The sequence below is a fragment of the Lipotes vexillifer genome, unplaced genomic scaffold (genome assembly GCF_000442215.2).
Source record: "Lipotes vexillifer unplaced genomic scaffold, Lipotes_vexillifer_v1.1 scaffold710, whole genome shotgun sequence".
Classification (NCBI taxonomy): Eukaryota; Metazoa; Chordata; class Mammalia; order Artiodactyla; family Lipotidae; genus Lipotes; species Lipotes vexillifer.
Genome location: NW_006789347.1, coordinates 1,026,769 through 1,053,633, shown reverse-complemented (window position 1 = coordinate 1,053,633; position 26,865 = coordinate 1,026,769). Strand labels below are relative to the sequence as shown.

General features: G+C 37.8%; 1 protein-coding gene across 1 annotated transcript in view; it reads right to left on the bottom strand.

Annotated features, from left to right (window-relative positions):
* The window catches only part of MAN2A1 (mannosidase alpha class 2A member 1), a 161,179-nt gene that overhangs the window by 112,310 nt on the left and 22,004 nt on the right, over nucleotides 1-26,865 (bottom strand). Inside the window, exons 2-4 of the mRNA XM_007462587.1 lie at nucleotides 19,068-19,325; nucleotides 16,607-16,751; nucleotides 1,480-1,651 (exon numbers count right to left, since the gene is read on the bottom strand). Of these exons, the coding sequence (XP_007462649.1) occupies nucleotides 1,480-1,651; nucleotides 16,607-16,751; nucleotides 19,068-19,325 (575 nt within the window). The remainder of the gene's footprint in view (nucleotides 1-1,479; nucleotides 1,652-16,606; nucleotides 16,752-19,067; nucleotides 19,326-26,865) is intronic.

Below are 26,865 nucleotides of genomic sequence, written 5' to 3'. Positions count from 1 at the left end.
GGGAGGGGGAATGTCTGATAGATAATAATGGAACACCAATTCTCTCTAAATTACCTTTAAACGTTTATGTCAATATCTATCAAAATCCGCCCCCCCCCTTTTTTTTTGATAGGGTAGGAAGAATTTACCAAGTTAATTCTAAAGCTCTCTGGGAAAATTAAGTGGTCACTCGTTAAAAGAACTTTTCAATAGAGAGAAACAAGAGGAGATTTAAACTGTCTGTTATTGAAACACATAAGGCCGCAACAATTACAGTTAAACAGAAAAGTCCATGAAAGAGGTCAGAAAGCCCAGAAATCAATGCATATTGAAATACAATAAAGATGGCACTTCAAGTCAGTAGAAAAGAATGGACTATGTAAGTCTTAGGGAAGCAGCACAGCACAACGTGCAAGGGAACAAACAGCCTGTGGGGCTGGACAGGCTGGACTGGATGGTAACTAGTGCAGCATGTGCAGCTGGGTGACCCTGGATGACAAGTGTCCTTATCTGTAAAATCAAGATAGTCATTATATCTACTTCACAGGATTGTTGCGAGGATTATCAGTTATCATTTGCAAGGTACTTAAAACAGGAAGTAATACAGTAAGCACTGTATATGTGATGTTAAATAAGTAAAAGAAAGCAATTTATGCTAAGACAATCCTTAAAGTCCTGGGAGCAGGGAGGAGGGAGACAAGGGGAGCAAAACCTCCCATCACACCACATTAAAAAAATAAACTAGAAGATTTATAAAAGTGAACAATAAAAAACTAAATTGGGGAAAAAAGACTATCTCATCTCTTGGATTGGGGAAGACTTTTTAAACATGACAGCATATTAAATATGACAGCAAAGTCAATCAAGAAAACAGATTAATACATTTGACTACATAAAGATTTTAAAAATCTTTATATCCAACACTAAGAATTAAGAAGAAATATAAAGCTTCAGGAAAAATAAAGGTTGGTATGTATATAATAAATATTCTTACAAATCAGTAAGAAAAAGTACATGATCAAGCAATTCAAAAAAAGCTCTGCCTGTATATATGAGAAAACATGGAACACTATCACTAATCAAAAATTCACATTTTTCACCACTTAAATTGGTCAAACTTTTAGAAAAAATTATATTGTTGCCTAATATGCAGAGAAATTTGTACCTTTCTATATGGAAGACTGAAGAATACACTGAAACCCACCCTTCCAGGGGTCACTTTGATTATATGCTTCAAAAAATCTTTAAAATATTAAGCCCCTTTGACCTAGTAATTCCATTTCTAGGACAAAGCTGGAACATAAGGATTTCAATGGAAAAGTTTCAAGTCACTTTTTCAGAGATGAACCAGAATCAAGGAAAAACAGAATGCGAAGAAATATTTTAAGTTTCAGATATAAAGCTAAGAATTTTCACGTTCTAAAAATTCAACACCTGTTTCACTGTATAATTAATGTTTAATATTACCAAATTAAAAAAAAAAAGTTTTAAAAAACAAACCTTTTAACAGCATCCTTCTTCTGAATATCTATAGTTTCCCACCACTTTGAAAGGTAAGAGATCTCAGACCACATAAATTTCCTCCGTGGGTCTTCTTTCAACTTGATGACCATGTTATTAAAAATATACTGAGTCTTCTCTCGAAAGTAGTCATCAAAAGTCTTCAACCAACCTAAATTAAGACACAAATATACCACAAAGGTCTGATTCATATGTCTGATTTAAACTGTCACATTCCATTGCCATTACCCTTGCATAACCTCACGTTTCATTCATATAAAGACATATTTAAAAATTTAGCAAACGTTTTCAGTTAATGAAATTCCACTTAAATGGATGTGAGACTCAAAAAGCCACTAATAGGGCTTCCCTGGTGGCGCAGTAGTTGAGAGTCTGCCTGCCGATGCAGGGGACACGGGTTCGTGCCCCGGTCCGGGAAGATCCCACATGCCGCGGAGCGGCTGGGCCCGTGAGCCATGGCCGCTGAGCCTGTGCGTCCGGAGCCTGTGCTCCGCAACGGGAGAGGCCACAACAGTGAGAGGCCCGCGTACCGCAAAAAGTCGTAGTTGTACTGAGAATATAGACTGATGAAAGCTATGAATTCTTACTCCAAAACTGTAGTCATGAAAACACACATTTTATTTATTTATTATTTATTTATTTTTTGCGGTAGCGGGCCTCTCACTGTTGTGGCCTCTCCCATTGCGGAGTACAGGCTCCGGACGCGCAGGCTCAGCGGCCATGGCTCACGGGCCCAGCCGCTCCGCGGCATGTGGGATCTTCCCGGACCGGGGCATGAACCCGTGTCCCTTGCATCGGCAGGCGGACTCTCAACCACTGCGCCACCAGGGAAGCCCGATTTAAGGAATTTTTTAAATTAAAAAAATCTGAACAGTGTTGACAAGTTGACAGTAATATTCTCATAATATGGAATCAAAATTTTATCCTCTCTCATACCACATCTAAAATTTCCTATCCATTAAGTAACCTAAACTAAGAAAAAGAAAATCACAAGTACAAACTCTCCTGAAAAGCCAGCAGCAGAGCAATAATCAAACAACAAATATGTACACATCTATGTAAAGTTGTTTTCAAAAAAGAATTGATGTTGACAACTTAGTTCTTTGACTTTTCCTACTGCATCTCAAAGATCCTGGAAACTTTATCTAAAGACATTTGCAATTCAACTATAAAGAAATATTTTTAACAAGACCCATGGTTCCAAATACAGCCCCATCCAGCAGAGTAATAAAGCAACGTGATGAGTGGCTGAAGCAAAACATACACAGGCACCAATTCCACCTACTGGTGGGACACAAAATATACCCTGCTGAGCATAACCTCTTATCTATGAAATCTGAAAGGAAGGGGAGTTTCTATAGAGACAGGCTTAAATACTGTGCTATTGTTACCAAGCCTCAAGCATATGGGAGGTCTAAGATACAAGGGATACAACTGGCTATTTCTTTTGTCTGTCTACAATTAAGTGAATATTCAATGCATACTGTATTTGCTGGCAAAAAATAACAAAAACCTACGAGGGCTGAGCCGGCAATATACTATTCTGACAATGCAAATATGAGCCTCTAAAGGGCACTGCCAGTGTGACTATATTTCTCCCTTTTGCTTTAAGTGAAATCTATTCATTCTACGGTTATTTACTGAGCACCTACAAAGTGACGGGTATGAAGCTATGAGCCAAATAGGAATATAGTGTATAATATTCTTTATAGGACTTTCTTGATCTGGGGCACTTTTAAGCTGGTTTGTCACCAAAGAATACTACCTGAATAATTCAACTTTTTCATGTTTAAATAAAAAGCCTGTACCTACAGAAAACGCAAAGATGTCTCATAAAATAGTGGTTTACAAGAATTCCATCTTGCTTCACAAAGGTACAACCTAGACCCTGTCCCAGAGTACTGAGGCCAGGATCCACATCTGGATTCCCAGGGACAAGCAAAGAAAATTCCTTAAATGGAGATGCCCTAACTCCCTGCTGACCATGCAGCACCCCTGAGAGACAAAAAATATCAAGTGCTCAGACCTGAGCCCAGTATATAATATAGCACTTAATAATAATAATAGCTGCTGCTACTATTATTATTATCATAATCATCATCAGTTTTTAATTGCCCCTTCCACATCTCTAAAATCAAACTGGGTCAAAGGAGAAATAAAAAATATTCCTAACATCTAATTTTGAAAGAGTATACAATTTATTTAAAACATTAAATAAATTGCTCCACATCTTAAACATATTGGTTACCCAACACTGCAATTTGCATAGAATTCATTTTATGCCCCCATTATGGGCTGAATTGTGTCCCCCTGAAACTCATATGTTGAAGTCCTAACACCCAGTAACACCCACTTCAGAATGTGACTGTATTTGGACGTATGGTCTTTAAAGAGATAATGAAGGTAAAATGAAGTCATGAGAATGGGCCTTAATCCAATACAGGCATAACTCGTTTTATTGCACTTTGCTTTATTTTGCTTCACAGGTGTTGCATGTTTTACAGATTGAAGGTTTGTGGCAACCATCTGTCAAACAAATCGATCAGTGCCATTTTTCCAACAGCATTTGCTCACTTTGTGTCTCTGTCACATTTTGGTAATTCTCATAATATTTCAAAATTTTTAATTATTATTATATTTGTTACCATGAACTGTAAGCAGTGATCTTTGATGTTGCTGCTGCAGTTGTTTTGGGGGTGCCATGAACCACACCCACATAAGACAGTGAACTTAAACAATGTTCTGACTGCTCTACAGGTCATTCCCCATCTCTCTCCCTCCCCTCCAGCCTGCCTATTCCCTGATACAAAACAACATTGAAATTAGGCCAATGAATAACCCTGCAATGACCTCCAAGTGTTCGAGTGAAAGGAAGAATCACATGTCTCTCACCTTTAATCAAAAGCTAGAAATGATTAAGCTTAGTGAGGAAGGCGTGTCGAAAGCTGAGAGAGACTAAAAGCTAGACCTCCTGCACCAAACAGTTAGCCAAGTTATGAATGCAAAGGAAAAGTTCTTGAAGGAAGTGAAAACTGCTACCCAATCAACACATGAATGATAAGAATGCTAAACAACCTTATTGCTGATATAGAGAAAGTTTTTGTGGTCTGGATAGAAGATCAAACCAATCACGACCTTCCCTTAAGTCAAAGCCTAATAATCCAGAGCAAGGCCCTAACTCTCTTCAATTCTATGAAGGCTGAGAGAGTTGAGGAAGATAAAGAAGAAAAGTTTGAAGCTAGCAGAGGCTGGTTCATGAGGTTGAAAGAAAGAAGCCAACTTCCTAACATAAAAGTGCAAGGTAAAGAAGCAAGTGCTGAAGCAAGATATCCAGAAAAATCTAGCTCAGATAATGAACGAAGGTGGCTACACTAAACAAGAGATTTTCAATGTAGATGAAACAGCCTTCTATTGGAAGAAGATGCCATCTCGGACTTTCTTAGCTAGAGAGGAGAAGTCAATGCCTGGCTTCAAAGCCTCAAAGGACAGGTTGACTGTCTTGTTATGGGCTAATGCAGCTGGTGACTAGTGAAGTTAAAACCAATGCTCATTCACCATTCTGAAAATTCTAGTGCCCTTAAGAATTATGCTAAATCTACTCCACCTGTGCTCTATAAATGGAAGAGCAAAGTCTGGATAAGAACACATCTGTTTACAATACGGTTTACTGAATACTTTAAGCCCATTACTGAAACCCTGTACTCAGAAAAAAAGATTCCTTTCAAAATAGTACTGCTCATTAGCAATAGTCACCTGGTCACCCAAGAGCTCTGATGGAGACGTACAACGAGATTCACATTGGTTTCATGCCTGCTCACACAACATCCACTCTGCAGCTCATGGATCAAGTAGTAATTTTGACTTTCAAGTCTTATTCTTTAAGAAATACCTTTCATAAGACTATAGCTGCCACAGACGGTGATTCCTCTGCTGGGTCTAGGCAAAGTCAACTGAAAATCTTCTGGAAAGGACTTGCCATTCTAGATACCATTAAGGACCTCTGCGGTTCATGGGAAGAGGTCAAAATATCAACATTAACAGGATTTTGGAATACGTTGATTCCAACCCTCATAGATAACTTTGAGGGATTCAAGACTTCAGCAGAGGAAGTCACTGCAAATGTGGTGGAAAAAACATGAGAACCAGAATTAAATGTGGAGGCTGAAAATGACTGAATTGCTGCAATTTCCTGATAAAACTTTAAGGGATGAGGAGTTGCTTCTTATAGATGAGCAAAGAAGTGGTTTCTTAAGATGGAATCTACTCCTGATGAAGATGCTGTGAAGACTGTTGAAATAACAACTAAGGATTTAGAATATTATATAAATGTAGTTGAAAAGGTTTGAAATGACTGACTCCAATTTTTAAAGAAGTCTTACTGTAGGCAAAACGCTATCAAGCAACATTGCATGCTACGGAGATATCATTCATGAAAGAAGGAGTCGACGCAGCAAACTTCACTGTCATCTTATTTTAAGAAACTACCACAGTCACCCCAGCCTTCAGCCACCATAACCCTGATCAGTCAGCAACCAGCAACATCGAAGCAAGACCCTCTACCGGCTGAAGACTGATGATGCCTAGCACTTTTAAGCAATAAAGTATCTATTAATTAAGGTCTGTATGTTGTTTTTTTAGACAATGTTATTGCACTTTGAATACAGTATAGTGTAAACAAAACTTTTATATGCACTGGGAAAAAATTCGTGTGACTCACTTTATTGCAGTGGTCTCGAACCAAACCTGCAATACCTGCAAGGTACCATGCATGTCCTTCTAAGAAGAGGCATTTAGGGCACAGACACACACAGAGGGAAGCCCGTGTAAAGACAAAGGTAGAAGAATGATTATCTACAAGTCAGGACAAGAGGCCCATAGAAGAAACAAACCCTGCAGTCACCTTGATTTTGGACTTTTAGCCTCCAGAACTGTGAGGAAATAATTTTCTGTTGTTTAAGCCACCTGATCTGTGGTACATTTTTAGGGCAGCCCTGGCGAACCAATATCACACTAGAAAACATAAGTGTTATTACTATTCAAAAAATGCAGAGAGAATCTACTTTACCAAATACTATCATAATACTTAATATACATCTACCTCCGTATTGCAAGACTGAGGTGAAATCAAATGTAAGTAACATCAATTTGTGTACCATGTTATTACATGTACTCAATAAGGACCATCTAAATTACTAAATGGCTCTACTAGAATTATGGTCCCTAAGACATCATATCTATCTTCTACCTAAACTTTAACAAAGGTCAAAATTAATCCCAATTATTTGACTGATAATTCAATTAAAGAAAGGAACTATGAACAGAGGAATGCCTCCAAAATTAATTCAATAATAAAACACTAGAAACCTAGCAGAAGAGGTAAATTTAGAAAAAATAGTCTTTATGAAGATTAATAAGTGAAAGCGTTTTTTTTTTTAAATACAATTACTTATTTTCATCAGTTATACGTTGTTACGAACTCAGGCCATTTCAAAGAATAGTTTATCACGGGAGTTTTCATAGAGGAATCACAGTGACTGATTAATCCATTCTGCCTTCAACAATCATGCAGAATATATGTCAAAGATATTTACGTGAGCCAAAATACAAGCTCAGAGATGTCAACTTAAAAGGCTTGCATAAAACTCATCTATAATAGATACTATTATCACTACAATACAGCACAATTAATTAAGAATGAACTGAAAGATAGCCTCTTGCAGTTTTCAATGGTGAGTAATATAACAGTAAATTAGCTTTTACTGCTCTTATACAATAGCGTAATCAAGTATTCCTTTATACATTGAATTGGCTCTTTCTTTTTCTAAATTACTGTAAAACTCCAATTGTATATCAACATGAGACCAATCACAAAGAGAGTATTTTACAAAAAGTTGTATGGGATGAATTTTTGTGACATAAAATTATATTCCTACCTCTAGATTGAATAATCTTGGGACATTCGGTTGCAAACTGATTTACTTAAGTGGTCAATTCACAGCCTTTTTCTTTCCCTTGAATACACTTGGAAATTGAACCAGGGCTAGAACAGCATTAATACTTTTCAATTTATTCTTTTTCATTCTAACAACACTACCACCCATAAAACACCTAATCACTATTTGAAATAAGTGGGGAAATATTAAAAACAAAGAGTACACAATTAGAAGTTCTATACAGCCAGCATAATTCCAAATTCACTATCACTATTTTATCATAAAATTTTTTTAAGTTCTAAAACAGAAAACTAATAAAGTTGAAAACTCTGCTTATTTTTAAGGTGCATAAACAAATACATACCTAGTAATTGTTCACTAACAAAATACAATTTATTTTTAAAATTTTGGACCCAATCTAGCTTCAAAGTCTACAGACTTCGTGGAGACCTGATCCTCTTAAGGAACACTTCGTTTTAGTTGGTTCAAGGGCATACACAGTACCACCCTTAGGACCTGGGCAAAGACTGCCCCACCCTGAGCACTGGACTCGAGAGGGATCTCCCTATTCTTCCTCTGGCCACATCCCTTTCCACATGATAAATCCACAGGGCAAAGAACTTGCCCGCCCACAGTCTGTCCTACCCAGACCTGCCCTTCTGAGTCCCCAAGACCCCGAAATCTGTGTCCAAACATCCCCAAGCCAGCTTTCTGAGCCTCCCGGGGCCTTCTATAATGCCTTTACCTGCCAGGACAGTCAAACTTGCAGGTTGAACAGTCGAACTAGCCTGGGCAGTAGCCAAGGGGCTGCAGTTTGTAGAGGCGTGGGAAGAGTGCTGGGGTGTCTGCAAGAAGAGCCCCTCCTGGGTTGGGACAAGGCCGGGTCTGGGAGGAGAGGGGGCTGGGCCGCCTGGAGGCTGGCTCTCCCCACAACACCAGCACATTCCAGTGGGGAAGTGGAGCCCAAGCAACCTAAACCCAGACCTGGCCTTCCAGATCTCTGAGCTATTTCTCAAGGCAGTAGGAAGAGGGCTATTTTATTTAGCAATGTATTAGTTTGATTTATAACTTTTAAATGTTTAGACAGAGTGTCTGACAGCCTCCATGTACTTTTTGCTCCAGGTCCTGCAAATTTTAGAAGCAAGCCTAGACACATGCTACAACCTGAACTTCAAATGAGTCAGTTCTCATGAGTCTAGCACCTGGTACAGTCTACAACAGCAAGAGTTCAGTAAGCGCTTGATAGATGAATAAAGTGTGGTGCCGAAAGGACTGGAAAAAAATGCAAGTGGAGTATAAATGCAAACTTACTACTTCAACTAGACCACATACTATTAGCTCTGCTATGTTCACTCTCTGTTCTGATGCTAACCTAATAATCTTTGAACAATATCTCTAAGTTCCTATTTCATATTTAAAAAGGCTCTGTCAGCCCTAAGATGATTTAAAAACATACATCCGGAAGAAGGCATGCCCCTCAAATCATCGTTACACTGTTATGGTTTTAACTGCTACAATAATGATTTTTTAATGAGTACATTAATTCCACTCAAAAGTTAAATAGGTACCAACTGTTAAGAAAACATAAAAAGATTCTGAGTCAAAAATAATTATATCCAGATAATAAACACTGAAAAAATACAACATGCTTCAAGTTATTTCCATTTTAACATAATATTCTCAAATCTAAAAATACAAGTAGAGTTCATTAAAAAATCTCCTTTATTTTAGTAATTAAGTTATTCTACATGGACAAATGATCAACAGTTTCTTCCATCACTTGTCAAACTCTTCAATATTCGACTGCCACATCCAATCTTACACTTAAGGGGTCACATACAACTTTAATTGGTATTACCATAACTCACATGCTGATTAATTTTAATTCCAACATTTCTATTATAAAATAAGCTTAGTTCCCCCCCCACCCCCGATAAACTGTGGAAGAGTTTTAATTAACGTTCTGTTCTGGTTTATTTGTTCAAACACAAACCAAGCATCTAATAAGGGCAAAACGATAAAGCTAAGCTAAATGAAAACAGATGCTACAGTGAACGTATGAACCAAATGCCGTGGGAATAAAGAAATGGTAAATTCCTACCAGAAGGACAGAAGAGAGATTCTTAAATTAGATGTCATCTGGTTAGAGAGAAAAGGTGGAAGTTCCAAATACGGAAGAGGATATGGAAAAGACGCTATGCCATGAAATTGTGTGTCAGTTTCAGGTAGCAGAAGGCAGTTGGGTATGGCTGCACCGCAGCTTACATGGTGGGAGCATGGTGAGATAAATAGAAGTAGGGGGTCAGATCATAGAAACCTTCTAAACGATCCTTGTTTCTCACCAAGAACTTAGGAGAGAGGAAGTTAAGGTATTCTGAGCTGTGTTTTCAAAAATAACTGGACTGTGAGTATAAAGGATCTAACAAGGTAAAGCAGAAGAAAAACAGGAAATGAGGTCACTGCAATAATTCTGCTAAAATATGGTAATGCATCGCAGTGGAAACAAACAGAGGGAAATAAGAGGCCAAGGAGGCAAAATGAAGCGTGTTTACTAATTGACTTAAGTTTCCAGAAGAGAGTAGAGGGAGAATCAAAGATGAAGCTGAGTCTTTAGAAAGCTACAAACCTGCTGATTCCTCTAAATGCTTTTAAACTCAGATTTTCAAAATAACCCAACCTTTTTGCCAGGTGATTCAGTGTCATCTAATATTTTTTAAGCATATCAGCTTCACTTCCATTAACTTGTTTGAGATACAGCATTTTTTTTGAACCCATGTAAGATGCTGTCACTGGAAATTCTATCCCACACCACAAGAACCTATTTGCATTACTATTAGGACAGCTGGGGTTTTGTTCACCCCAGCTGTATATGTATAATGGCCAAATGTGACCTCTTACTGTACTGCTTTTCTAAATGCCCTTTAAAAGACCTGCATACCTTGATACCTGACACCTGCAATTGTGAGATCAACCTCCAAAATATTTCCTAAGCCTGTGCTAAAGTTACCTCCCTCTCTTGTTAAGAATTTCATCCATGAGTATCTACTCACACCAAATGAGGACACCTAATGAGTCCTCTCCAAATAGAGTTTGGTTGTCTATAATATGAGAGACATGTATATTCCTTTGAGGCATTACTCTTAGGATATGTGAGGAGTCTATGTACTTAGCCTTATGAGTAAGCCAATACTGGGCAAATAATCAAAGCTTCTAGAAGAAACCATTTAAAAGCTGGAAAATATGGCTTCTCAATCACTTTCTAATTGTAAAATATGTAGCAATGAGGAAAACCACTCACCATTTCATGTACTAATTTAGTATTTAAGGACAAAGACGTCTGTTTCAATAAGGATAGAAGAGAAGAAAAAAAAGGATAGGAAACAGTGCAATGAGGAATCTACTTTTGCAAGAGAGTTACTAAAATGTTTTACGTGATTAATAATACTAAAGTAGATAACATTTGGCTTGGAAAAACGTAAAAGACTTTCTTCCTAAAAGCTCTCCTATGGGTTCAGAAGTATTACCTGCAAGAGGAAATATTTAATGGTTACAAGTTCTGATTCCAGAACCAGATGGCTTGGGTTCAAACCCAGCCCTGCCACTGACACATTACTTATCCTCTCTTCTGCCTCAGTTTTCTTATCTGCAAAATGAGGGTAAAAACAGGATTTTTTGTCATAAAGTTGCTGAGAGGAGTGATGGATTCAATACATGTAAAATACCTAGAACAGCGCCTGGAACATAGTAAATTCCCATAGTGCCAGCATACTGGTGAGCTCTGATGCACCCAGGATTGATGACAGACAAAAGTAATCAAAATAGAGGAATCGGGAGATGTTTATATGATCACCTTCATCTCTTAGGCGCTACCTGACATTTGTGCTCCTAAGGAATACAGTCCAGTCAGAGCCCAAACAATCAGACTTTTTCCCTCTAAAAAGGAACCTCAATACACCAATTCTAGAGATCTTTTAAAAAGACAACCCTAAAGAGCCATGTAAATATTTAACTTTTAAATGCCGCAATTTCTTAACAATTAAGATTGCCCAATAAAATACAGGATGCCAGGTTAAATCTGAACTTCAGATAAATAATAAATGTTTAGTATAAGTGTGTCCCATACAATATTTGCAACACATGTAAAAAAATTATTCATTGTTTATAGGAAATTTAAATTTAACTGAGCAGCCTGTTTTTCTTTTTTTCCCCAGCTAAATCTGGCAACTCTATTAACAACCCAAAGTTCAGATAAATGGGCTAATAAATTAGCTAATGCCCATAAAGCAAGAAGAAAATAAATATAGCATCATCTGAACTAAATAAAGTATCTTAAGCGGCAGAGTATAGAAAATGGAAAGAACATGGATCTTAGAATCAGGTAAATCTGAGATCCAGTTCACTCCTCTACCCATTTATTTATGACTGACTGACCTGGAACAAATAACTACACTTCCTCTAACCTTACTGTCCTCACCTGGTAAATGGGATTTAAATTTACCACTTCTCAGGGTTGCAGGACAGATTCCATGAAGTAACACACACCAAACACACCCTGAGGCAGGACGGGCAATGAATGTCTTAGTATCTTAGCTCCAGAAACGCAAATTTCCCATCACAGTAGCCAAAACGAAAGAACTCGCTTTATCCCACAATAACTAAACAGAAAAATATACTCCCCAAAGGCAGGTTCCTTTGGCAGCCTGAGTTCTGTCCCCACTGCCTTTCACCTACATGTGCGGTACTCAACCATGGCTGGCCAGAACTGGTTTCTTCTGACTGTGCTTAACAGTATTTGAACAGAAAAGCTGTGAAATAACATTACACTGTGATGTCCTCACATGTTTTTGTTCTTTTTCACAAACTTTTTAAGAATAAGGATACATAAACAAATTCATTTCAAATTACCATATAATACTAAGTGCAAAAATCTGTTCTCTTAATTTTCAAAAAAAAAAGGCTGAAAATCCTAATCACTCAATCGAGTCAATAAAAATTCTGCAGAAGAACTGCAAATGCATGAAAGAAAATTATTTTCCATTGTGACTCTTGGGCCTAGGTCTTCCTTCTGTTTTGGAGTCATACCACACGGGGGATTATTTTCTAACACTCATTTTACAAATTGCTTAACTAACAATATGCTGTCCAATTTTTCATTTAGTATACCTTATCTTCTCTCTACACACTGTGATTTCTTTGAAGGAAAATTAACTAAATATTTCAGCAGTTTAACTAGTGGGAAGCAAAGAATTAATATCATAGATACAAAGGTGCTGTAACTGTGTTTTAATCAGCTTATTAAATACAACATGAACATGTATCAATCAACTAACATTTAATTTCATGGTCTGTGATTCAAAACTTTTCAAAAGCATAACGGTACAAAATTATCAGTATTTACTTAACAATTCCTTTCTAACTTTGTTTTATCTCATATAAACCATGTAAAATATTATATGATAATTGTTACATGTCCTTATGGACTGGAAGAAGACATAATTAGGAATTTTATTTGATCCCAAAAGAAAAATACCTCCACATATAAAAATACAACAACATAATTTTTTAATTAAGTACAGTGACTAAATATAGGAATCTTCTAAACTCTATCCCCAACAGACAACACTTCACTGATAGACTACTGAGCTAAAGCTTGTTTTAAATTGTTGCGCAGAAAATGGAAACAAATCTCTATACATTTCATTTAGAAAGTAAACTGCCTTAATTGCACATTCATTTAGGAGTATTATACAAAGATTTCCCATCAGAGTCACACTTTGACTTGGAATGTATGTGTACATACTTTTCTCTACTGAAAGAGTGGTTTTTCATTATCTGAGTGATTCAGTTTTTCACAGAATAATTTAGTTTATCTAAATTCTACTCTTGTTAAGGAGCAGTGAAAATTATTAAGGAAAGTCAGGTTCTTCTCTAGCATTTTGCTTGATAGCAAAAATTACTTTAGCTTTAAAAGGTCTGTTTCTGACCATTATTTTTGTCTCAAGTGGAGAAGGGCCTGAGGGTAAGGGTCATTAACATCTTTCACCAAGACAAAAAGATTCAACTGTGGTTGCTAGGATACCAACAGACAGATTCACTTATTACAGTCAGGAACAGTTATTCATAATGTCTTCTCACAAAACAACATACTAACTGCAACAGGAAGGAAGCTTAATGCAAACAAAGTCTAAAGGGCAGAGGCAGTCCCTACCCTTTAAGAGCTTAATATTGTCTGTTACTGGTATTTAAAAGTACATTTTAAATAAGCTATTTTTTAAAGGAATGGAAATAAGTAGACAGCAGGAAGAAGTAAAGGAGGGAAGTTAAATGTATAGGCCAACGAATAAGTCAACTGTTTCATCTGAGTCTGCAGAGTCACATTCCTTTGTTCACTAACTTATTTAACTGAATGAGTCTGTGCTATGTGCTGATTACTGTTCTAGGCATTAACCCCAGTGGTTAATAAGACAAAGTTTGAGCCCTCATTGAGCTTACACTCCAGGAAGGTGACCAAGCAGAAGTTAATATTTGTGCCTATAGGCAAGCATGAATGCATGTGTGTGTGTGTGTGTACACAGTGTGAAAAGGGCACGGAGGCAGGTCAGTGAAGGCCTTACATATATTTAGCGATTACTACATGCCAAGTGCTGGGCTAGGCAATGAGGACAGAGTGTAACAAGAGACACATGTTTTCTGACACTGAAGTTTATCTGGGTGGGAGATCCAGATAAACTAACAGGGAAGTATTCTGGTGCCACATACTGCCTGTGTAACCTTGGCAAGTTGGTAACACCTTCATCATGAATAGTGGCACTAACCTTCAAAAGTTATTGTGAACATTAGATGTTTATAAAACGTTTGGCACATTGCCTGGTAAATTACAAATTTTATTATTTCAGTTAAGAGCCCACGTTATAGAATAACAAGAAATGAGATTGATGGAAATTGAGGATGGCAGAAAAGAGGAAAGGATAATAAAGGTCTGTAAACAATCCAAAGGGGAGGAGAGTTGGGTTTGCATTAGAAGCTCTTTGTAAAACACACCCGCTAAGTGTATTTATAAGCCTACAAGGAATAGTATACAATGGAATCACATCACATACCCAATTAAGTGACAAGAGTTAAACGATACATGACTGGCAGAGAAAAGAGGAGGAGAGAACAATTTAAATAATAAAAGTGGCTCTGCCACTATCTCACTCAATGAGGGACTATTTCAGAGTAAATGAGATTTACAGAAAAAAAATCTGCAGTCCTACAGGCAAGTCTCAGATCCCACATGTGAAGCGTGAGCACCTCACCTCACTGAGTGAGTCCAGATATAAACAAAGACTGTGTTTTTTCATGTGTCCCCTAAATGCAAATGTACTATTTAATCTGGTGCTCAAGTGGATAAATAGCAAAAGGAATTTTTATTAGATGTGATTTTCATCACCTTTTGTACTTACTTTATAACTAATTCTTGTCCACTATACGACCTCTGTTTTATAGATACACAATTTTCTACATTTTATAGATAAATAAGCCCAAGGACACCAGAAGGTCTGCTTCATTCTGCCTGGCTCCAAATCTCTGTAGCCTTTATTCAGTGCCCAGGCAACCCTGAGTTTTGATTTGAAGGGAAAGGCTAAGATTAAGGAGGAAGATAATATAAAACATATAAGAGAAAAAGTTAATAAGACTAACAGGGATTTTTAGGAAAAGATAAAGACATTAAGACCAAAGACAAGGAAACCAAGTCAGAAGCTGATGTGTAGTAACTGCTCATCACAAATTTCCAGAACAATATTGATTTCACATATATTATACCTCTGTGCATACTAAATATTGAAGTATACTGGAAATTCAAACATTTCAGCATCCAAGCTCTATCTCCCAGACTATCTCTCACACCCAAAAGTAGGGTGCATGCGTACACACACACACACACACACAAAGCTTCACCAAATCATTTGTCCGGACATAAAGTAACAAGTTCTATTGTCTTAGAAACAGAAAGAAATACATAACAATAAACTAGTTGAAAAGAATATAAGTATGACAAAATTGAAAATTGGGAATAAAGAGAAAAACCTTCAAAGTAGTAAATGAATATGGTGCCTCTGATAGTAATAATGAAATTGAGAAAAATAACAAATAGAAGCAAAAGTAAGTCATTCAAAAGACGTCTTTGGAAGTATATTCCAAAAACAAAAATCCTGCAGCTTAATTCACTGGGCATTTACTCAGTGCCTGTGTCCTCACACTAACAGAGATAAACATCGAATCATATTTCCCATCATCATTTTAGCAACTTCCGTTTACCTTGGGGGGAAAATCTCTGGCCCCAGTAAATAACAAAAGTTGTCATATGAAAGAATAATAACATTAATGATAATGATAGCAGTTACTCTAGGGCTGTGTAACATACCTTTAACATTTTACCCTATGAAGTAAGTACTTTAGCCTGATTCCACCTAGGAAAAAACTTACTCTCATGTTAAGAAGCTGGCCTAAAGTTGTTTAACACTGTTGGGATTGGGACTCACTCTCATGTCTGCTTAACATCAAGGCTCTTAACCACTTTATACTGTTTCTACATTTTAAAGATACAAACTTTCCCATGAGCACTCTGCATTTTCTAACATGGAGTTTATGGACGTGAAATAATTCTCCTACAAAATACGTAAGAAGTAACTAAAATGTACTATCAGTGCCTTAAATACATGTAACTTTTCATCTCCCAAAGCTAAGACCTTCTTTTTTTTTTTTGCGGTACACGGGCCTCTCACTGTTGCGGCCTCTCCCGTTGCGGAGCACAGGCTCCAGATGCGCAGGCCCAGCGGCCATGGCTCACAGGCCCAGCCGCTCCGTGGCATGTGGGATCTTCCCGGACCGGGGCACGAACCCATGTCCCCTGCATCGGCAGGCGGACTCTCAACCACTGCTCCACCAGGGAAGCCCACTAAGACCTTCTTGTGTTTATTCCTATTTCATACTATACAAGTATTATCCTTGAATGGCTCATAAACTGATAAAATGAGAACACAACTACATATAAAATAAATATGTTATTGTTAAAAGTCAGAGAATAACGTCTCAAATATATGAGAAGTGGGTTATACCAGATTCTCATTAAAATACTCTGGGCCTACAAGGGCTTATTAACCTCTAGATTTTTGAAGTACTAATTTTACCTGGGTCATTATGGGAATGAGGCACCACAAAGACTTGAAGGGGCTTAGTATCCCATTCATCAGCTTTATAAGTAATGTCAAATCCTTGCTTCCAAACTCCACCATCCGGATTGTCAAAAGGAATTAGACTGTAAACATCTAACATCTAAAAATATGAGACAAAAAAAAAAAGTTAAATTTAATCATGTATAACCATTATTAATTTAAACTTAATGTTGGAAATATTTGCTCAAAACTACTCCTTGCTATACCGTATATATATTTTAAAAGATAAAACTATTTCTGTAGACATTATCTAAAGAGTTTAAGACAGAAAATATTTAATCACCATTCAAAGGGTTAAAATGCTATTTGTATTATATAATTAACCTGATAAATAATCCCCTTCCTCTTCTGCTTCTAATATAAAATATCTTCATTCAATTCTTCTTCCCTTGCTTTACTTCCAATACAATTTAATAGAAAATTATGGGAACTGAAGAGTAAACAAAAAAAAATTTCATCATGATCAAGTATTTTAGCATTTTCAAACACGGTACTGAAAATTATTTTATACTTCGTCTTTATATTATAATCAATCTCCTATGTATCTGAATCTGAATGGAAATGGATCTGTAGCTATTCTTTAATTTTGCCTATGTATGTTTACCTTTTTTATTCTAAAAATAAAACTGTAACAGGGTCAACTAGGTTTAAAAATGGAAGCATTTTTTACATTGAGATTTAGCTTTTTCTAAGTTCTAAGTCTTAGTTTTCTAAGTTTTCTAAATTTCCAATGTAGTGTTCCTTCTAGATAATAATCTTTTTAGACAAAAAGGAAAAAAATATTACCAAAAAACAAAGCCAAACAAACCTAAAAGCTTATTTTTCATACTCTTTATAATAGTAAGTGTAACAAGTAACACAAACCTCCTTTGGTAAAATTCAAACTAAAAAATTACATCCTAATAAATACATAAATGAGTTACAAATTTTTTTAAGATAAGCAAGTCATATAAAAGTGAATTCAAGGTATTTGAAGACAATAATATATCTTTCACTTGGAAGTTTATAACTAAAATAAAATACTCCCAAGGATGAGAACAAATCTTTGGGAACCAGCTGGATAAGAGGATGTGAGAGCACTCTCTGCTATTCCTTCCAGGTCTTTCTGGGGCCCTGCAGCTTTCCCAGTACCCTGCTGCCTTGCTCTGCCTCATTTCCATGGCTGCTCTGCAGCTCCTTTCTGTCCAGCTCAGATTTAGACCCTTCCCCTCCCCCGCAAAAAAGATTTTATCATTTCCCTTTAAAAGGTACTTAATTAAAACCTAAACAAAGCCAAGCCTCACAGAAATAGATACCCCTTCAAAGCACAGGATCGTGATCCTATCTGAACCTGGCCACACACTAGGCTGATGAGGCTGTTGGCACGCAGCCCGGGCAGCTCCACTGTCCCCAGCTTCCGGCGTGGCCTGTGAGCCATGGCCTCGAGATCATATCATGTTCTCTGTCCCCAAGAGTTAATGAAAACTTCTACTCTGAAGCAAGGCCAGGGCCAACTCCTTTTGTCCAACTTTAAAATATTCACACCCCAGGGTCCTGTCACCAAGTTCCACTTTCCAGTCTAAGGTACAAAGGTAAAATAGCTCTTTGCCAATCTGTAGAACAGAGCAAACATGAGTGACACACCGAAAGTTTAAGAAAGGCAGAAGTCCTTTCTTACCTTAGTTTTCAACTCCCCTACCCTCTAGAACAGTGCTATCCGAGGGAAATATTATGCAAGCCAAATACGTAATTTAAAATTTTCTAGTAAAATGAAATAGGTAAAATTAATTTTGATGATATATTTTTTAACCTGATATATTTGAAATTTTACCATCCCAACATGTAATGAATGAGCAAGATATTTTACATTCTTTTTTTCACATTAACTCTTCAACACTTCGTGTGGATATTAGTGCACATCTTAACTCAAATTAGCCACACTTGAAGTGCTCATTAACCGCAGGTGGACAGCAGCCTCCATCCTGGACAGCACAGCTTTAGAACATTTCCCTTCCCTCTCACAAAGGCATATTCAGTAAGAAGAATCTAACCTTACACTGTGTGAAACCTATAATGTAGAACAGATATATACTAAGAGTAGGGCTTTTCTGGTACTCTCCAAAGGAAGGTAAAAAAAATCTCTTTGGCCAGATTTAAACCTCTGAAGGTCTTCAACTATTACAGAAAATAAGACCTAAGAAGCATACAGAAAAGGCCATAGTCAGGAAGTATAAAATAAGAAAAATTAGGAGAAACACAGAATTATAGAAATTTGTCACTAAAAAGAACATTAATGATCATTTGACTAATCAAATGATTCTACAAAAATAGAAACGATAATCCAGAGAATTCAGCAACTAAGAACAGATACCAGATCAAATCTAAAAAAACAAAAACAAATCAAAGCCCAGTGATTATTAACGAATGCATACATTACCTGCACATCTGAACTCTGACTTCCACTTTGTGAAGCAAACAGACAGTCTCCAGGGTCAACTGTGAGAGACAACTGTTTCGATGGCAGAAGAGGTGAGCCGGCACCTTGGCTGAAATTGCCTTTTGAGCTTTTCGAACCATCCTCCACAGACTCACTCAAATTGATGACTGAGTCTCTAATATTTGAGATGATCTCATTATTCTCAGCTAGCAAACGTTCCAAATGGTCTATTTTTTCTTGCAACATTGAGAGCTGGCCCTACAATAAAAAAGAAAAAGACAGCTATATGAAACTCTAATATAGCTCTGCTGAGACGCACAACATATTTTTTTAAGCTATGTGCCTGGCCAAGAGGGCAGCTACTCTCCCTTCACTATCCACTTTTATAAGTTGGATCACATAATGCATGAACGCATAAGAGCTTGCTGTTAAAACACCAATTTACAGCAGAAAATCTTCTCCATGGCTGCAATCTTTGTTTAGCCATATTTTAAAATGTGCAACAGAAAGACCAAAAATATTGGGGGCTATATTTCCTATTACCCCAAACCCAGCCCTAAAAGATCTTCAGGTCTCTAAAATCACTAAGTATAACACCATATTATACTCAGCTATGAAATTTTAAATTTAACTATAATTGGTTCCAGTTACTTATAAGAGCAAAAATGTATGAACCTAAACAAGATCATTCCATTTCAATCAGTAACACTAGTGAACAATCCTAAAGAACTATCATCAATAGAAAAATCAACTAGTCAACTCTTAATTAGCTATATTATAAAAAAGATTGGCATGAACCTTCCCCAAGCAACTGCACTGTAAGTCATTTAGATTGCTTCTACTATACTACTGTGTATCTTTCGGTTTTTTTTAATTGATCCTCACATGTAGAGGCTTGCCACCTCTAAACATAAACCATGCTATATAGAATAAACCTTCAACTTATGAGAGCAATGACAATCTTTGTCTTGTTCACTCCTATATCTTGGGTCCCAAATACATAGTATTTATATGTTTATCACATGGCCCTCACATTTCTTCAACTCAACAATAATTCTTTAGTGAACACCCACTGTACAGGCATAAGGCTACATGCTGGAAAGACAGATGTGCATTAGTATGGGTCCCTGTCTGAATACACAAGGTGACATTGCATTTGTGCCACAGCAATAGCAATAGCCTGCGCTATGACACCAAAAATGTCCACATTAAGGTTTAATAAAATACATGCATAGAAAATAAACAAATCCGTACACCCAGAAACAAAAATTTTCTCACCAGTAAATAACAGGAAGACAGAAAGGGGGAAGGAAAAGAAGAAGAAAAAACACCTACATGTCCCAAAGTGAAGAACTGGTCAAGTGATACATCTAATATCATGAAACAGTTTTCAGTCGCTAAAAAGTTAGAAATACAAATTTTTTAAAAAAAGAAATATTGGGAAGTTACTTTCAGGAGATACAGTGAAGAAAACCCAGTTTTAAAATAGTGTGTATGAAAAACGTAGCATGTATGACATGATTGATCCTCTTTTGATAAAAAAATACATAAGGAAGGCCATAGTCAAGATGGAAAAAACTGGTTAAGGGTATTTTTACTCTTCTTTAGTCTGTTATGAGTTTTTGTATTGGGGAGTATTTGTATTGGGGATTTTGTAATGGGGAGGCCAAGAATAAGAAAGATTCAAGTTCCAAGTATTGGCCAGTTCAGCAAGGGGTGGGGAGAAATCAAAAGAGTGCTATCTACCAAGAGAAGACCACTTCAGCAAACTGTGAGAGAGGTGACAGAAGTCTGAAGGGACTAAGGGAGATACTTTGGAATAAGAAAAAAAGTACAGTAAGTCCCCTACATACGAATGAGTTCCATTCCAAGAGTGCGTCTGTAAGTCCAATTTGTTTGTAAGTCCAACAAAGTTAGCCTAGGTACCCAGCTAACACAATCTGCTATATATTGATAGCACTGTACTGTAGTAAGTTTATAATACATTCGCATCTTTGAAACTTCGCAGCTTGAAGGTTCATATGTAGGGGACTTACTATAGCCAAGATGAGAAGCAATCCAGCAGGAAGGTACCTTGAGGGTGAGTGGGAGAGACAACACTGGAGATGAATACCCAAAGCCTAGACGTTGAAGAAACAAAGAGCACAAGATGGCCATGGACCTCCTCAGACCTGAAAGATGCTCTCACAGGCCTCTCTACTTAGACACATATGATAGAAAGAGCCCCCTACAGGTCAGAACTGTAGTCCTTTAAGGCAACTCTCACCTCTAGGGTGGGATGCCATGTCCTACAAGGGAGAACTCAAGCCTGTTCATCAATGTATAGAGAAGCAGAAAGTGCAAGGTCTTAGCAAAGAACTCATCCTGCAAGACAAGCCTCACTTCCCCCCATGAAAAGCAAGTGAGAGAATATGGATCAGTCCTTGACTAGAAATGGCAAAGCAAAGGAAACCTGATGCATCACTGACACACTAGTTCAGGGTCCAAAGAAGCTAGTTGAACGATGGAGGTTGCCGGTCAGCAATTGAGCAATATTACACTACAAATCTTTCTCTATAGGCACACATCCATATTGGTCGATTGGCTCTTGTGGAAAGACCAAAGGGGGCCCCTTGGCCTAACCCAAAGTTCACCCAAAGAAGCTAAAAATAAAATTTGAGAGTTAGGTACACAGCTGACTAATCTGTATTTAATTTCCTAAACAGACATGCTATCAAAGGCTGTCTGAAATAAGGGAAAAACTTTTCTTCACTCATTATCACAACACCCCAGACTGAGGCTTTTTGAAATCACTACTGATGAGTTTCATTGAATATTTCCAATACTGAAGATACAAGCCTACTTCATGTGATGCTTGCAATTTCTACCGCAGCAGGTAACAACAGTAAATCAAGTTCCTCTGAATCCAAGCAGAATTAGAACGTGTTGCCTTGTCTTGCCTGCAGTAAAGCTACACACCTCCATAAAATAAAACCTTAGCTTAGTCTAAAATACCACCATCGCAGAGCTTTTAAAGATGCTACGTGTTTTATCAGACGCTTATAATGTATAAATTAATTCATGGGTGCCCATGTTTCTCCAGATCTTTCTGTACTTTCGGGAAAAGATAATTTTGGAGCCATGCACATAGCAAAGCCACCTATAGCTTAAAAGAACACACTGAGAAAAAAGAGCCTCCTTTTGCGAATATTCTCACTATGGCCCCAGTCCCAAAACCCATGGATGAGAGTATTATACAAAATAAACATTACAAGCGATGGATGTTCCATGAAAAAAGATCCTGCAGGCATTAAAGACGACTTTCAATCTCATTGTAGCTTTAAAGATACAATTAATGATCAGTACCTGGAATTCTGTACTGCATTAATAAGTTCATGGAGAAAATTGTGGCCTAGAGATATGTTAGCATAATGGTCTAATGAAAATCACTTTTTAAACTATATTATGCAGTGGAATAAAGTCTCGCTACAAACAGCTAAAATTCTTGAAATATACATACTTCCATAAGCAAATTCTGTACACACAACAGAGAAGTATGATATGACCTTAAAAAGATACACTTCTGGTCTGCATTAAAGTAACAGAAATCATAGATAATGTTTCAGTTATGCTGACAAGTCAAAGAATGCTGATGGTAATATTGAAAAAGACAATTTTCTGTAGGGCAAGAAAATCACTTGTGAGAAAACCACTTTATTCTTTGCTAATCAGTTCTACAGGGAGGCCACAGTGTTGCACTGCCAAGGAGTGGGGAAGGAGGTCATGATATTTGATTTACTCTGCTTCTGGCGAAAAAGAAAAACTGAGAAAAAAAAAAATCACTGATAGCAAAGACTTTTGAGAGAAAATTTAGAGCCTACTACAAGCAAACCAAGATCAGTACCCACACTGCCCTATGAACAAAATCAATCTATATACACCTAACTGCTAAATCCAAAAACTTATATAATTATTTGTCCCATATAAGACACTAGCTGCTGGGATTGGCATCACTGTAATCACTCAAGCAAGGCTGAATGTGCATATCATTCTTCCTTCCTGTTACAACTGAAAAAAATATGTGCTTCCCCGCCCCGCTTCAAAGACCAACACTCCACTGGTGAGCTCCAAACCCATCTCTCCCAATAGCTCAAAGGCTGTATTCTTTTGGTTAAACTCCCTCAACAGTGCTTCATCAAACTCGCCTTCTAAAAGCAACTCATCCTCAACAGTATAACATATTAGGTCAAATTATATGAAATTGCCATTCTCATAAGCCAAAAATAGTCCAATGTCACCAATTTCTTATGGTTCAACTTAATACTATATCCTATCTAATAAAATAAACTCTGGTGCCCTTAGCCCCACCATTCCCTTACTCATCATCTCGAGGAGCATTTGGCCCAATGGACCACTCCCTCCTCCCTGAAATATTTTCTTCACTTGCTCGCAGCACAGCATGCTCTTGGTTTTCCTCCTGCCAACTGTTTATCAGTCTCTCTCTCTCCCCAGTATCTAAACAATGGAGGCCCTCAAGGTTAGCTCCTGAGAAATCTGCCTTCTCTATACTGTCTTAAATGATCTCATCTACTTCTTGGTTTAAATTCCATTTTCTGTACTGATGTCTCTCATATTTATATCTCCAAATGAAACCTCTTCTCTGAAAAATAGACCCATATATCCAAATGATTACCTGACTTCTCCACTTCGGTTTCAAACTTAAGTCAGAAAGATTACTTTCCCCCAAAAGCCATCTTATAGGCCTCCAGTCTTTACTAAGTAGCTTCAATGTCTACCTTGTTGGCCACTCCTGAAATCCTCCTCACCCTGCTCACACATCCAACCCACCTGCAAGTTCATTCATCCTATCTCCAAAATATTTACTGAATACATCAACCTCTCTCCCTCTCAACTGCTACCACACTGGTCCAAGCCACCAACAATCTCTCCTAGCCTAGTATAGCAGCCCCTTAACAGATTTCCTGTATCCACATCCTTCAACCATGCCCTACTCAGCTGTAATACCTTTATTACAATCCGGTGCTAGTTTCTTATCACACTTAAAAAAAAATTTAAAACACCTCACACTAGACTCAATAAAGACCTGCATATCCATCTCCCCATGCTGCTCTCTTTCTCTCTCTCCTCCAACTTAGCTTCACCCTGATCTTATCTCAGTTCTAAACCTGCTCCTCTCCACCCCATCAAGACCTTGGTTCATGTTCTCTTTACAGAATGCTCCAGCTCCCTTCTGCTCTAAATGTCCCCTCTGCATAGTCTTCTCTAGCCATCCTCTCAAAAATAGGCCTCCTCATGTTATACTCTATGTCAGCTTATTTTTTGTTTCTTCCACAGCATTTTTACCTATTTTATTCATGTACTATTTCCCCATCTTCATCACTAAATGAATCACTATATTCAGAACAAGCACCACAGTTGTTTTACTCATCATTGTACCCTGATGCCTAGCACAACACCTGGCACACAACAGAAATGCAAATATTTACTTAAAAAAAAAAAGACAGAAAAACAGTGTGTAACATTTTTCCTAAGACAAGGAAGTAGTGAATGTCATTTTTTGGCACATGTACCTACACCAAAAATAATACAAATAAAAATGAAACTAATAATTTTTAAAGAAAGAAAATCCAGAAAAACTCTTCACTGTAACCCAAAAAGTAGGTAAGAAAAGAATCAGGAGTCCTAAATACTAGGGTGATCTTCATGGACTGTTTGGGAAATGAAATAAAAAATGACCCATATTCGGTCACATAGAGACAATCACGACCTCATGAGTAGAGTAAAATACGTGGCTCCTTTTCTAGGGCAAAGATTATGGATTCTGTACAGTCCAATCAAATGTCTTCAGATTTCCCAACTTTCAGTAACCATGGCTCAATGGGCTATGATTTTCAACTGACGTGTGGGGGGCAGGGTGGAGGGAGTTTGGATAAAGAACGCTGAGACGATTCTAGAATCCTGCTTACCATGGTAGTGATATGAAATCTTCATTCAACCAAATCAAATTTATAATTAACTCTAGAGGAAATATTATTACATGTGTATTATATAACCACCAATGGCAAAATGCAAAAGAAACAAAACTTCACCCAAAGAAACAAAACTTCACCCCAATATGTGTGTGTGTATATACCTGAAACTCTAGATCTATACCCCCTTTCATTTATGCTTTTTCCCCCCTTTAATTTTGTTAGATTCAGCATGTCACTCCATCACATCAAGATTTTTCTGCACTTGGATTCTGTCACTGAAGTGTCCTTCATGAAGTGAATGTGGTTGGGTGAACAAGGCTCTAACAGTGACCATTAGACTCACTGGAACGGCTGCTCAAAATTACAGATCCCTGGGATTCATCCTGGAATCTCAGGTAGGGCCCCAGAAACTGCAATGTTAATGTTCCACAGGTGACTCTGGTGATTAGCCAAGTTTGGGACCTATGGCTCTGACATCATGCATTTTAGTGAAATACCTAAGAGAATGCAGCAGACAATAAACCATTTGGCAAGTCATCCCTCAACTCCCCACAGGGTGACATGAATTCACAGACCTGCACCCTTTGATAATCTGTTTAAATAGATATTAACTCTCCTCCATCTCATGCTCTAGGATATTATACCTTACCGCATTTTTATTTTTAAATAACAGCAAATAATGAATACTTTTAATGATTTCTTTTACCAGATAAAGGTAAAGGCAGTTTAGCTAAATAGTTAAGCACATGGGCTCGGGGTCAGACTGTTTGGGTTCCAATCCTAGATGTGGCACTTACAAGCACTGTGACCTTGAGGAAGTACAACAGCTTAACTTTGGGGAGCCTCAGTTTCATTATGGCTAAATGCAGTGCTAATACCCATTGCTTGGAATGGCTGTAAATGAACTTAGCACAGAACCTGCCACCAAGTAAGCACTCAAGAAGATATTACTGCTGCTACTGCTATAATAAATGTTTGGCTTTCTAAAATTACTTTGAAGGGGAACAACAACTGTGATTAAGAACAGACTCTAAAGCCAAGTCAAGAGAGTAGCATAACCAAAACAGCAGCATAGGAGACCCCGGCCTCCATCTTCCCACAAAGATCAACAATTAGACAGCTATCCACAAACAAAATAGTTCTGGGAGAGCTCTGGAGTCTACTTACAGAATCTCAGCAACACAGTGGAACAACAAACTGAGAATACCACACAACAAAAGAAGTAAAGCAGCCTCATTTTGCCTGCATCATGCCATCCCCCAAGCCAACATTGTTCACCGCCAAGAGCGAACTCCACAGCTAGAGTTCCCCTTGCTGGGAAAGAAAAGTGGGTAAGTGATCAACCTCCTCGGCCCTTTGGAGCACTGTACAAAGAGACACATAGAGATACCTAGGAACAAGGAAGAAAAGCAGGGGCTACCAATAGCAGTCACACAGCAGGAGGTCACAGTGACCTCCTCTGCAGAGAAACCCAGCAGCTTCCATCACTGAAGAAGGAACCAATAGCCAGCACAGTAGTCACAGAACCCCTGCATATTTCACCAGTTTTCACCCAACATGTGTTCACATTCATTGACTCCAGCCACCTGTGTCCCTTCCTGCTTCCTCCACACCCATCCCCTCTGGAGCCCAGGAACCACATCAGCAGCCAAACCAGGCCTCTGTGGCTGCTCAAGTGCAAGATTCCAGCCTAGACCTCCACTACCATGGGAGCCCCTCCAGCTGTGCACTTGCAAGCTGCTGCCAACCTGATGCCTATCACCAGCCTCCATCACCTGCACACACACAGGAAGAGACTGTGCAGCCATGGGAAAGCATGCTCACCG